The 14662-nt window shown below is 44.5% G+C and overlaps 1 protein-coding gene across 1 annotated transcript in view; it reads right to left on the bottom strand.

Annotated features, from left to right (window-relative positions):
* KIAA1549L (KIAA1549 like) overlaps nucleotides 1–6692 on the bottom strand; it is a 125811-nt gene extending 119119 nt beyond the window's left edge. The window contains exons 1-3 of the mRNA XM_004369773.1: nucleotides 4812–6692; nucleotides 3772–4381; nucleotides 1248–1363 (exon numbers count right to left, since the gene is read on the bottom strand). Of these exons, the coding sequence (XP_004369830.1) occupies nucleotides 1248–1363; nucleotides 3772–4381; nucleotides 4812–6692 (2607 nt within the window). The remainder of the gene's footprint in view (nucleotides 1–1247; nucleotides 1364–3771; nucleotides 4382–4811) is intronic.
* Nucleotides 6693–14662: the final 7970 nt, after the last annotated feature.

The raw sequence follows: 14662 nt of genomic DNA, 5'->3' as shown, positions 1-14662 counted from the left end.
AAATGTCCTTTCAAAAGAAATGTATTTAAGTTTTAAAAAGTGAGGCAATTAGAAAATACTAACACCTACTAATTGTCACCATAGTCCGTGATGATATGCAGAAAAGACAAAAACTGTGAAGGTAGTTTGCAAACGCCTAAAGTTTAGTGAAAATTGTATCATGCGACCAAAACATTCACATTTTTCAACTTTCAAATACAAATTCTGGTGCAGAAACCTTTGATGGAATGCATTTCTTTTTTTCATAATTATATAAAAGAGATTGACAGTGGCCCATACACTATCTACCAAATCTCATGTCTAGGTTCTTGGGGATGGGGGAGGACCACTAGGCTGTCTGCAGCTGTAGACCAAAGCGTCAGAGGAGGAAGCCAGAGCAGCAACTTTAGGTGGTACAAACGGGAGCTGACTGACTGCCAATTGCATTTACAGCTTTAAAGCTTGGAATCAAACCAAAAGACTACAAAGCAAAGCTGCTATCACTTGAACACACCATCAAAATCAGCCAGCAGTTGTTAAACAATACTTGGCATTAAAAGGTTTAGAGGAAAAAGGAAAAAAAAACAAAAACAAAACTAAAAACAAACAAAAAAACTGTTTACTTCTCTGTCTGCCTCTGACAATTTAAGCCAAGTTGGACTCGATTTACAAGTCAGAATAATTTTAAAATGTCCAGAAATAAATCACTATTTGCAATGATGAGGAGGATAAAGGAAAAAGCAATGAAATGGTTTCTGGAGAATTACACTAACAATATTAAATACTTTCCAGAACAACAGGATAATGGGCCAATTTAAAACAGCATAAAACAAAGACAACAAGAAGCCAGTTGCCGTCAATTCCGACTCATGGAGACCGCAAGTGTTTCGAAGTAGAGCTGCACTCCACGGGGTTTTCAAGACTGTGACCTCTTGGAAGAAGAACGCCAGGTCTTTCTTCCAGGGCACCTCTGGGCGTGTTTGAGTCACCAGCCTTTCAGTTAGTAGTTGAGTGCTTAACCATTTGCACTACATATTCCAGCTTAAAAAGAAAACCCTAGACAAAAGGCAATTAGCTTCAATTTTCTGTCTCTAAATTTGACCTTTGCCTCTAGCCACCATGCATTAGCTATTTGCCAAAATGAAGAGAGATCATTCTTCTGCAAGTGTGGTTATGGCACCTAGGAAGGAAGAAAATAATCTAAACACACTCTGGACCAAGGGGGAGACAGAGCTGGATTATCCTGATTACAAAAGCAAGAGGCTTACGTGAGCAGAGACATTACTCTGGTGGAAGGCCTTCCGCAATGCCTGCGTGAGCCCTTTGGCCACGCTGAGCTTCAAGAATTCACTGCTCTGCAGTCTCCTTTGGGTCAGAAAGAGAACTGTGAGGCAAAACAGAAGCATGGTAATCAGGGTGAGGCAGTGGACATGATCATTAACGAGCCCTCCTCTCCTCCCCAGCCACCACCTTTGGCCAGTTCTTAGCAAAGATGGTGGTCACAGGTTCAGCCAATGAGGGGATGGGACCCGTTCCCATAGAGTCAATTCCAACTAATACTGATCTTACAGGACAGAGCAGAACTGCCCCCGCAGGGTTTCCAAGGCTGTAATCTTCGTGGAAGTAGCCTGCGGCATCTTTCTCCCAAGGAACAGCTGGTGGGTTCAAACCGCTGACCTTTTGGTTAGCAGCCAAGTGCTTAACTGCATCACCAGGGCTTTTTGAGGGTGGGATGGCGCCCCTCTAAAGTCCTAAGGACAGGAGGCCCCAGCCTTTTGCATGGCCCTAGAAAAGAAAGCAGCACGGCCAGGCAGGTGCAGCCCCCAGCTCACAAGCGCAGATGCAGATGAGAGGACGCATTAGAGATTAAATGGGCAGGTGCGATGGGAAAGGAAGCCTAGGATGCTTTGGGAGCTCCTACGAGAAGCCTCCAGCCGTGACTTGGGAAGGGCTTGGGGATCCCGGAAGGTTTCCTGGGTGAGAGCTGTCATGCTGGTTGGGACTTCACCTCTGACCAACACTGCCTCTGATTCTAAAGGCAGCTCATCTTCAGTGCCTGCTCCAAGGAGGCCTCTGATGGGTCTGTACGCAAAGAAACCCCTGCAACTGCAGTCACAGAAAGCCTGCTCAGATGCCGGCCCCAAGCTATGCGCTGCAGCCTAAAACAACCATCGACCAGGCAGGTGCAGGCAGCCCCCAGCTTACAAGTGGGGACAAATTTGGGATTGAATGTGCAAGTGCTATGGGAAAGGAAGCCTAGGATGCTGTGGTAGCTCCCAGGAGGAGCATCCAGCCCTGACTTAGGAAGGGCTTGGGGACCCAAGAAGGTTTCCTGGGGAAGTAACGCTTCAGCAAGTCCAGAGGGATAACTGGAGCAGGCCAAGGGGGAAGGGGTTGTCCCCACTCATTCCCAGCAGAGGGAGCACCAAGTGCAAGGGGAGAGAGGTGAAATAATCAGTATAGATGTTAAGGCTCTGTCCTGAGGGCAATGGGGAGTAAAGGGTTTTTGGCAAAGGAGTGCATTTTAGACCAGTCCCCTACTCAAAGTGAAGAACAGATCGGAGAGGAGGGAAGTCTGAAGGCAGAGAGATAAATATGGTGGTCATTTGCAGAAATTCAAATGACTGATGATGACAGTCTGAACTAGGGAAGTGACAGTGGGTGTGGAGACGGGGGCATCGAGGAGGTAGAGTGGAAAGGACCTGGTGACTGAATGGATGTGGTTGGGGTGCAGGGATGCGATGCATGAGAGAAAGGGGAGAACGTTTGAGACTTCTGCCTCTGGGTGGCCTCCTGCCACTCAGAGGGCGAGGGGGGTAAAAAGCCAGATGGTGTAATTCCTTAAGAAATAGAAAGAGATACTGTACTTGGTGCTATGCTAGTTTCACAGTTTCCCCTTTTAGAATAGGACATGTCTCAAGATATAATTTTGTTTAATTCTTTGTAGGGTGAGGAGGAAGGCGGGATGTGAGCATTCAGCACTGGCATGCTCTTTCACGAAATTTCTCTAATGCTTTTTATAGCAAACACTACTGCCCTATTAAAAGCACCCCGGGCATTCTAGGCCTGCTTTGCTGCAACTGGGGGCTAAAAACACAGCACCCGAGCTCTGCTCACACTTCTAATGCTGCCCACCCAATTTTTCATGAAGGTTTCTTTTTTAACATCAAAAGAAATACTGGGCTCCCACATAGTGTACCATAGCTGTACTTTTAGTATCTGCTGATTGAGAAAATACATGACAAAAAGCCTTTCTGGATTCTGTAGCACTTCCAAAGATTTTGTCTTTTACTAGTCACGTCATTCATTCATGTGAGACATCATTTATTCACTCTATGGGCAAAACTTGGTACATATTTGCATTCTCAGACCCACTGGCAGAACTGTGGTTCCCCAGGGGACACTGATCCCAGGACTGGGACCAAGACTCTAGTATCAGTGTCACATAATGTGCCTCCTCTCCTCTGTCACTTGATCAAACATAGTTTCTCAACTTTGGCACAATTGACTTTTTTGGCTGGAAAAATCTTTGTTGTGGGGGAATGCCCTGTACACTGTAGGATGTTTAGTGGCATCCCTGACCTCCATCCACTAGATGGCAGTAGTACGCCCCCCCTCCAAGTTGTGACCATCACAAAGTCCTGCAGATATTGTCAAATGTCCCCTGGGGGAGCAAAATTACCCCTGGTTGAGAACCAATGATCTAAAAGAAAACATAACAATTCTGTTACATCTGAGGCCAGGATGCGCTTGTTGCTTTCAAGTAAATTCAGAGGGACAGTAGACACTTACCTATCTTCACCAGGAGCTTACTGGACATCTGACACTCCAGGTTGGACGCCATTTTACCAGTTGTGACCACTGCAGTGGACACAGCGGGAAGAGCAGCATCTGTGTTTTCTGCTAGCAAAGGTGGCAATCGAGTCCCCTTTACTGAAGCCATGATGGATGTCAACGCTGCTGTGATTGTCAGTGGGCGCGTGGTGGATGCTTTGGGCATCTCTGGGTTGGTGGGGTTTGGGAGGTCCGTGTGCATGGCTTGTGGTTTCCTGGGGAGGTGTGTTGTGGACAACAGGGCAGAGGCAGTGCCCGTGTTTCCTTGCATGGCTGTATGTGTGCTCATGGTGTGTGCTGTCCTTGCAAACATGTAGGTTGGCGTGAATGGGTAGGCAGTATGGATGGCCCCTGGTGTCGCCTTTGGGCCAGACGACGTCTTGCTTGTGACATTTTTTGCTAGAGTGGTAGACAAACTGCTCTTGGCTAATCCTGTGGCCACAGCCAAAGGGCTGCTGCCGGTGCCCTTAGCGACCAGGGCTGCAGACAGCGCCAGTGGACTTGATTTCCTCAGAAACACTGTGGCTGCGGATGCTCCTGCTGGTTCTGCCTTGGACGATGCTGAGGACTCCACTGAAACAAGAGATAAAACAAAGTTCGTTACTGGCCTGGAACGCACATATCACGTGTTTTGGTGATGATGAATGGATGCAACTTACGGGTTTGCTAGGGTGAAAAGTCCCTGCATTGCAGTAGGGTGAATTTAAGCAAATCAGTTTTAGGCTCATTAAGTTGATCAACCATAATGAGAATGCTATTTTTAGCATAGCTATGTTTGGTCATAGGGACACTTAAATTCTGAATACTTTCAAAAAATCAAGTAGGCAGAGGATCAATGACATGACTAGTTGGGGCGTTAACTCACTGCTGAAAGGGTATGTGTGCTCCTTCAGAGTAAAGCTAGTTATTTGTGTTCTGCTTGAAGATGCTTTGGCCATGGAAGTGGTCATACTTGTTGGTTGGGTACCAGGAAACAAACTACCTGCATTAGTGGCTGCACCTGTCCATTTCTCGGGGCGTTGAGAAGCCTGTAGTACTTTGGAGGGTGTCCTGAATAAGGCACTGGTTGATACAGGAGGAGATTCAGCAGTAGAGTGATATCTCAGGATACTCTGGAGTGGTGTGGAAGCATTGATCCCAGGTGATGGATAGATGCCGCTGGAAATTTGGAAACTTGTATCTGTTCCATCTGAAAGCATTTCCTGCAAACTAGCTGGAGAAGTCAGACTTGGTGGAGTTGGCAAAAGAGGATATGTTGGATGGACAGGCAGTCGTAACTGGGAATGAGACCCAGAATGTTGACTTGTGGATGGATAATCTCCAACCTCAGCTGTTTCAAAGTCTCTGGTATGGTTGTTACTGTTTGTGGGCCAGAAATTTGTATAGTTTCCAACAATGGTAACATTTGGCTGTTGTATGGGCTGGTTTATGCTTGTACCAAGGAATGGATCCTGAACACTAAAGCCTTTTGCAGTCACCGAATGCCCAGCAATATCCTTGAAATCCTGAGACTTTATTGCACTGGCAGCTGAAGTTGAACCACTGGGAGTAGTGGTCGAAGTTGAACGAGTTTCCCAGCTTGTGGAGTTAGTTGTGTGCCCATTTAAATCATAATTTGCTTGCTGCAGCAAGCCAGATATTGTTGATTCTTTGGAAGAGGATCCAGTTTCTGCTGAAAAAGAACTCCAGAAAACATCTGTGATTTCTGGCTTATTCATGTGTCCCGTTGTTGAAGAATCATAGACATCAGTGGAAGAGGGAAATGCTGTCACCTGCTTGGAAGCTGAAGCTGGGAATCCAGAAGGGTCTACAGCAGCTGCATAAGTCTCTGACTTGGTATTGGGAAAGCCAGGAAATGGGGAACTAGTCTGGGTGGTTTGTATGGATGGGACGGTATGTGGAAGTAATTCTAAAGGAGTGAGATTTGTCCTCGGTGCTGTAATGACAGTAGATGAAATAGGATCAGTGCTAAAATCAGACATGAATCCGTTTACCGTGTGAAGACTTGAAATCTCTTTACTTGGAAGGGCCTGGAGAGGAACTGTCATATTTGTCTTTTCATTTTCCTTTAAAACAGCTGTCACGTTACCTTCTTTCTGCAGGGGAAATGTCCAAGTCATGGAAGGAAGATTAGGAGCCTTGCTGGAGAGGAGGAAATCTGTAGCTGCAGTGGTAGGGGACCCACTATCGCCTTCTTCTTGAGGAGTTGGCATTTCTGGCTCACTGGCTGGAGAGGCATGATTTTGTGCTGGCCGGAGGAAAGCAAACATGGAGGGAAAGTCTGCTGTGCCGTTCGATGGTGATGCAGGAACTGAAGGGATGGCATTCCCGTGACTCATTGTGGTGGAAGGCAGAGATGACACCAAAGAAGAGGCACGTTCAGCTGCAAGGGCGAGCCCTCCAAAATGCTCTGGAGCTGCTGACAAATGCGGCAGGTGAGCAGAGTCCTTTACAGGGGCAGGCGTAAGCTTTCTGCTGGTCTTTTCTACTGCCACTGATTCTGTGGTCTGGAAAGGTGAAGGCTCAGCCTTAGGGGCCACTGCTGTACTCTTAAGGGTTGGTAAAGGCACCCCACTGTGTGCTCTTTTAGCCACTTCAGCTTTGACTGGCTGTGTGGACGCAGGACTTGAAGATACTTCCAACCTTGACACTGAGGGGGTCCTACCTGGAAGCCAAAGAAGACTTTCAGGTGCTAGGGAAGGGGAAGACAGATGGGCCAGTTCTGCCACGGTGCTCCAAAACCCAGGTGTGGGTGAGCCTGCTGAGCGGGGACTCTCTGTTGGGGAGGGCTCAGAATATTGCTTTGTTGAGGATCTGGAGAAACCTAGACGAGGGATGCCTATTAAATCCTGGGTGTTTTTGGATGGAGTGTGGTTCATTTCATCAGCAAATGGGCTTAGGGAGTTAGCTACACTCTGATTTGAGTAGGAGTCAGCTGGAGCCGTCTGAGGGAATAAAGGCACTTTGGCGGGTTGCTCTGCTGTCTTAAAAAAGATGATGGAATGAGGTGAGTCAGAAGCCAATGAAGAAGATGAAGGTGGGGGGAGAGGCGGGAGAACGCCTGGCCTTGAAATGGGGGGACCCTCTAGTGGTACTGGCCAAGATGAGAGGACAGCACCCAAGGATGTCACCGATGGGACTATGGACAATGGGGACAGCATGCTGGTGTGAGGCAAACCTGACTCATCGGCTGCTTCTTGAGGTCTTCCCCCTTGAGGTCTTGTTTGGACCAGGGACTTGGTGGAATCCTTGGAAGGCTCGAGGGAGGCACTGTGTCCACTTCCTTGGTACAGGGAAGAAGAGACATCCATGGGAGCCCTAGTTCTGCGGTGTGTCTTGGGCAGAGGTGTTTGGGCTAACTGGAGCAAGCTTGTGTTGTCAGGGGTCGGTCCCAGCACATCCTTGGTCCTGTCCAGTGCTGAGGAAAACTTGACTTCTGAGAAAGGCCATGTTGGTGAAATTGGTAACAACTTCTGGTGAGGAAATGACTCCGGGGTTGGGGTGACATTTATCTGTAGATTGTCTGTTCCTGTGAAACAAAATATCAGGCAGTCAGATAACGGATGGTCATCAAGTGCCCACAATGGTCAGATGCTGGAGGTAAGGAGTGGACAAGACAGGCACTGCCTGGACCTCACAGAGCTTCTGCTCCATCACAGAAGACTCATTAACCAAGTTCAAACAGTGAATAAAGTAACTGCAAATATGCAAAGTGCTACAGCTAACTTACCAGGTAGGGTTGGTGAGAAGTTACCTCTGATGAAGGGCTATTTAAATAAAGGCTTGAAATATACTCATATAATTTTTTTTCTTTCTGTACCACCCACGAGGCTTGGATTGTGAAAATTACAACTTAGAAAGTCAAAGACGAATGTGGCTACCCGCCATGACCGATGACACCAAAATAAACCCCATCCAAGAGCCCAAACCGTATCTGAGCACGGATCCTGCTTTAGGACTCGAAGGCATTTCAAGCAGAATCTCTGAGGTTGCTTATGTTTGGAAAGATTAGACCAATGAGATGTATTTATCTTTGTGGATTTAGAAGGATTCCTGATGCTATTGTTCATGTTATGTCAAATAGCAAAGGGAATTTCTTTCAGATTAGGCCCTCAAAGAAAAGCTATTCACAACCAACCTTCAACCAAAGACACCTCTCACCAGGCCTGGTGTCACTACAAGCACCTGCAGAGACCAGAACTGTCAGCACAGATGTGTGAAACCACAGGGAGAAAGCAAAGAAACACGCAGGGCACAAAATGGTGATTTCTACAGTAAAGGAAGCAAGGAAAGCATCTACTAGAAAGCTGGAAATTTCACACGCTTGGGAAGAGAAAGGACAGGCTTGATGATTCTCTGGTTCCCTTCTCCATGTTTCTGATGACCCCACAGGTGGTTAAGTGCTCTTAAATAATTTTTCTCTATTCTTTTATTCTTTTTTTAAAATTTTATTTATTTTGTTGTTGTTGTTGGGAATATACACAGCAAAACATACACCAATTCAACAGTTCAACAGTTTCCACATGTACAATTCAGTGACATTGATTACATTCTTTGAGTTGTGCAACTATTCTCATCCGCCTTTTATGAGTTGTTTTTCCCCCATTAACATAAACTTACTGCCCCTTAATGTTCCTATCTAATCTTTCAAGTTGCTGTTGTCAATTTGATCCCATATAGATAGTTCTTAAAAGAGCATAATGCTCAAGGCAGACATTTTTTATTAGTTAAGCTAAACCACCGTTTGGTTTTAAGAAGACTTGAGGGGATATTTTTGGTTTAAGGTTTAAAGATTATCTGACGGCAATAGTTTCAGGGGTTCATCCAGCCTTCATGGCTCTAGAAAGTCTGGAGTCCATGAGAAATTTAAATTCTGTTCTGTATTTTCCCCCTTTTGATCAGGATTCCTTTATAGAATCCTTGATCAAAATGTTCAATACTAGTAGTCAGGCACCATCCAGTTCTTCTGGTCTCATGGCAAAGGTGGCAGTTGTTCATGGAGGCAACTAGCCACATATTCCATATCCATTCCTTCTGCTCCTGACTCTTCTTCTTCCTCTGTTGTTCCAGGAGAATAGAGACCAATTGTTATGCCTTGGGTGGCCACTTGCAAGCTTTTAAGACCTTAGGCACTACACAGCAAACTAGGAGGTAGAACAGAAGCACTAAACACATTATTAGCCGAATAAACTAGGATGCCCCATGAAACCATGACCCTAAACCTCCAAACCAAGGAACCAAATCCCAGGAGGTGTTTGGTCATACATAAGCACCCTCAGCAGCTACTCTTTTTTTTTTCTTTTGTCATTGTTGTAAATATATTTAAATAATTCGTTAAATTAAAAATAAAAAAGAAAGAGCTGTCTTTCCATGTCATTGCTAAACATGATAGAAGTATGTGATAGAAAAAATAAATAAATCAAGATTGGAAGCCAGAAGGTCTGGATTTGCAGTCAACCTCAGTTGATCACTTTAAGGTGTGTGTCTTTGGATCTGTGTTGTATAAAGTGGGAACAATAAGCACATCCTAACTATCTTGCAGGGGCAGTGGTGATTCAGCGGTAGAATTCTCACCTTCCATGCAGGAGACCTGGGTTTGATTCCTGGCCAATGCAGCTTATGTGAAGCCACCATCTGTGTCATTGGAGGCTTGCGTGTTGCTGTGATGCTAAACAGGTTTCAGAGGAGCTTTAAGACTAAGACAGGCCAGAAAGAATGGCCTGGCAATCTACTTCTGAAAACCAGCCAGTGAAAACCCTATGGATCACAACGGACTGATATGCAATTGATCATGGAGATAGCGCAGGATAGGGCAGCATTGAGCTCTGTTGTGTATAGGGTTACCATGAGTCAAGGGACCGACTTGACTGAAGCTAATCACAACAACAACTATCCCTCCGGGATGCTGTGAGGAGCAAATGAAATTATGGAGGTGGAAGTAAGGGCTTTTCCAAGAAGCACAAGACAAATGTTAGCTATCATTACAGCTCCAAGTCTTTGTATTTTTTTTTTTATTTCTTTGTTTGTTTAACCAAAGAGGGCACTATGGCCAAGAGAGGGGACACTATTTTCCAGAAGCCACATAACTGATCAGGGGCAGAAGCAGGTCTAGAAGCAAGGTTTCCTCACTCACAATGCAGGGTTTTCTTCCCACTTTCTTTCCACACTGCCTTTCTCAACACAGTTCCTAGTCTTCAGCCCACCCCATTGGATTCTGCTAACAACAACAAACAAGCGAACACAAAACTAAACCCCAAATTATAAAACGTTGGCGCTTTTAGCATATGCAATAAAGAAAGCCCTTTTCCATGTCTCTCTGCAGCCACAAAAGCTAAACATTGATGATTTTCTGAAACGTTATTTTCAGTTCATTTTTTAAGACATGATGGAATAGTGAGGACAGAGGGAGTCTTTAACCCTGAATTAGATGTCACAAAAAATTTTCCCTCCGGACTCTTTGTTTTCTTATTTTTAACTTTCCCATTCTTGGGATTTATAGATACCCAAGAAGTTGGCTATAAATAATTTTTAGCACTCGTCAGGGTATAAGCCAACAGCAGATCCATCAGTTGGCTTGTTCACTAGATTTTGTAAGTGAGAACCAACTCCTTCTCCTGGGCAAGCCATCTTCAGCTGCCCTACTCAACCCCTTTCTCTCTTGATCATCAGATATGAATAATTAGGGCCCTTACTTGTAGGACCCAAAGCTCCCTCTGGCCTCTGCTAGCCAGAATCTACACCATAAACAGAAATCCATAGCAAGATACATATGCAGCTAGAGGACATCAAAATCTACACATCAGTATCTTTGGCTATGTATATTTTCACCAAAAAATAAAAATAAAAAAGGTAGAGAAGGGAGAGGGTTGACATGTAGTGGGGTTGTTAACCAATGTCATAAAACAATATGTATACTACTGTTTAATGAGAAAATATTTGTTCTGTAAACCTTCACCTGAAGTACAATTAAAAAAAAAAAAACACTAAAAAAAAAAAAAAAAATCTACACGTCATTTCATTAAAATACCTGCACTCACTGGGAACTGCTCATGGTTTGCAAGTAGGGCAAAACCAAATTACAGAAACCTTAAAATGCACTAAAAGGAAGGCAGTGGTGTAAAAGTTTGATATAGGAAGTGTGGGAGACAGATAGACTCTAAGATACACCCCTCTCCCCCACCATGATCCCCATCTCTTGGTGGCCATGCCTTTCTGTAATCCTCTCTTCTTGAGGATGTGGAAAAGGGGTCGATGTGTTATTTGTTGCTGCAGGGATAGAACTAGGGCCAGTGGGAAGAAGGTATAGAGGGATGTGGGCAGGGCCTATGGCTTGCTTCTAACTAATAGAATAAGGCAAAGGTGATGGGATGCCACTCTTGTGATATTACATTTCATAAAATTCTCTGTCCTACAACTGAACGACAAAAAGACAACCCAATCAAAAGATGGGCAAAGGGCTTGAATAGACATTTCACCAAAGAGGAAATACAAATGGCCAAAAACCACACGAAAATTTGCTCAATGTCATTAGTCATTAGGGAAATGCAAATCAAAACCACAATATGATACCATTTTACTCTCACTAAAACGGCAACGATGTCACCTTGAAGACTAAGGTGCTCCTGACTCAAGCCATGCTATTTTCAATTGCCTCATATGCATACGAAAGCTGGACGATGAATAAGGAAGACTGAAGAAGAATTGACGCCTTTGAATTGTGGTTTTGGCAAAGAATATTGAATATGCAATGGACTGCCAAAAGAACGAACAAATCTGTCTTAGAAGAAGTACAACCAGAATGTTCCTTAGAAGCAAGGATGGCAAGACTACATCTCACATACTTTGGATATGTTATCAGGAGCGATCAGTCCCTAGAGAGGGACATCATGCTTGGTGAAGTAGAGGGTCAGTAAAAAAGAGAAAGGCCCTCAATGAGATAGACTGATACAGTGGTTGCAACAATGGGCTCAAGCATAACGATTGTGAGGATGGCACAGGACCGGGTAGTGTTTTGTTCTGTTGCAATGGTTGCTATGAGTCAGAACCAACTCGACGGTACCTAACAACAACAACGAAATGCTATAATCAAAAAAGGAAAATAACAAGTGTTGGCAAGGATATGGAGAAACTGGAACACTCATCCATTGTTGGTGCAATGTAAAATGGTACAACTGCTGTGGAAAACAGTTTGGCAATTACTCAAAAACTTAAACATAGAACTACCATATGACCCAGCAATCCCAGTCTAGGTATATACCCAAAGGAATTGAAAGCAAGAATGCAAACAGGTAACTGTATATCAATGGTCATTGCAGCACTATTCACAATAGCCGAAAGGTGCGAACAACCTAAATGTCCACCAACAGATAAATACATAAACAAAATGTGGTATATACATACAATGGAATATTACTCAGCCATAAAGAGAAATAAAGTCCTGATACATGCTACAACCTGGATGAACCTTGAAAATATGCTGAGTGAAATAAGTTAGTCACAAAAGGACAAATATTGTATAATCCCACTTATATGAAATGTCTATAATTGACAAATGTATAGAGACCAAAGACCAATTTTTACATGTAAAAATTGTGGAATTGGCAAATGTTTTGTTATACATATTTTTATCACAATTAAAAATAAAACTCTATCTTGCTAGCAGACTCACTCTAGAGGCTCTCTTTGCTGGCTTGATGAAGTATGTGGCCACGCTGGGAAAACCCATGTGGCAAAGAATTGCAGGTGGCCTCTAGGAACTGCAGGTGGCTTCCAGCCAGCAGTCAACAAGAAGAGGAGGCCCTTGGTTTTACAACTGCAAGAAAATGAATTCTGCCAACCTGCGTGAGCTTGGAAATGGATTTTTCGCCAATCAGCCTCCAGATGGAAACACAACCTTGCTGACACCTTGATTACAGCCTGTGAGATCCTGAGCAGACAACCAGCTGAGCTGTATCCAGACTCCTGACCCAGAGAAACCACAAGATAATAAATGTGTGTTGTTTCAAGCTGCTAAGTTTGTGATAATTTTGTTACATGGTAATAGAAAACTACTACAGGTAGGAAGTAGGGAGTTATAGAAGGTTTTATAGTGAAGCAGGAATATAAGAAAAAGGGACAGAACACAGGGTATCAGGACTGAGAAATAGCATGAAGGAAGGAGAGAAGTTACGACCAAGACAGTAAAAAAGAAGCACAAGTTTAGTTTGTTCGGAATACCATAGACAATGAGTTGTGAAATGAAAATTCTAACAGTGACTGGAACCTGAGGAGCTTATCTAAAGAGAACACAGAGCTTTGAAATGTTGCTATGAAGCAGGTTGTATTGTATGTTTAAAGTCCCATTTTCCAAGGGAAAGAAACGCAAAACTATTTTAGTCAAATTACTGAATTCTTATGTTTCTCAATGAACTCCCACAGCTCCTCCAACTTTCCCCCCTGCAAACCATTACTTTCTTCTACTTAGAATGATATGAGAAAAATCCACAGAGCAAAGATGAGTCCCATGCATGGGACAAGCCCCACACAGGCCACTCATCTGAACATCTGCAAAGATCATCCATTCCAGGGACAAACCAACTATTACTCTCTGTTTGGATAGACAATGCCTCCCTGTGAGGTTAACTTTACCCACAGAATTTGGTCTTTGTCCTTGGTTACCTGAAAGATAACCACTAAAACTCTGGAATTTCTCCAGTTGTTGAAGTGTCTTTGATGGGGACTCCAGACCACACCTAAGGGTTTATGAGTCATGCTGGGTGGGGGTTGACTAAGCCAGAAAGACCTGCCATGTGATATCAACCTCATGATATCAATCGACCTCAGGGGAGAGGGATTGGAGTTTGAATGATGTAATGAGACCCTCAATAAAAGCTCTTGACCTGAAGCTCCATGGGCCTCCTGGTTGCTGAAAGGCACACGGGAGGATAGCATGTCCTTTTTTGGGACATGGAAGCTTCGCATTAGGAATCCTTCCAGACCTCTCCCTAAGCCTCTCTTCATTTGTATCCTTTTTACTATAATAGAACAGTAATTGTAAGTATAGCACTTTCAGAGTTCCACAGTGAGTTCTGTGAGTCATTCTAGTAAATTACTGAATCCGAGGGAGCAGTGGGAGCCAGAAGGTTCTAAGTGTGGGGCCCTGGGAACCCCTGAGCTTACGGCTGGTATCCTGACACGTTAAAACCAAACCACAAATTTGTAGCCAGCAGGTCAAAAGTGAAAGGAGCCCAGGGGGCCCCGAGCTTGTGGCTGACATCCTGAAGGGGTAGTGGGAAAACCCTGAAATTGCAGCCAGTCAGTCAGAAGTGAGGGTGTCATGAGGACTCCCAAGCTTGTCTCTCGTGTCTGAAGTTTTGGGAGACTTGGCAGTGTGGAGGACTATGCCCTTTAACTTGTAAATCTGACCCAGCACCAAGCGGTTCAAGTCAGAGGAAGAAGTGCTGCATGTGCAGCTGGTGTTCGAACAGAAGTGGAACAGAACAGATTGAACTGGACTGAAGTGAATTGATCCTTACACTCCCAAAAAGAGACTGGTAATCTAAAGAATTTAAAAGAGAAGTCGCGAAAAACGGCGCTCTAGGCAGAAGCACCATGCCGTCCCTCCACAGCAAAGATCCGAACAGCTAAGCCAAACAGAGAATACAACAATCCTGAAACCCTAAAACATCAAATGAAGAGATGAACTCAGCCAAGCACGAAATGGAGTGAGAAAACTGACAGAGAACAGAGAGCGAGGAGAGATTCATGCAGAGGTCCCCTACCAGCTAACGCAGCGTGGATCCGCCATCTTGGACTCCTATTGGAGACCAGTAAACAGGGGATACGAGACAGCAGCCTCACGAAGCATCCA

This window comes from Trichechus manatus, unplaced genomic scaffold (assembly GCF_000243295.1).
Source record: "Trichechus manatus latirostris isolate Lorelei unplaced genomic scaffold, TriManLat1.0 scaffold00006, whole genome shotgun sequence".
Classification (NCBI taxonomy): Eukaryota; Metazoa; Chordata; class Mammalia; order Sirenia; family Trichechidae; genus Trichechus; species Trichechus manatus.
Note: the sequence above shows the minus strand (reverse complement) of the source record. Positions and strands in the feature narration are given on the sequence as shown.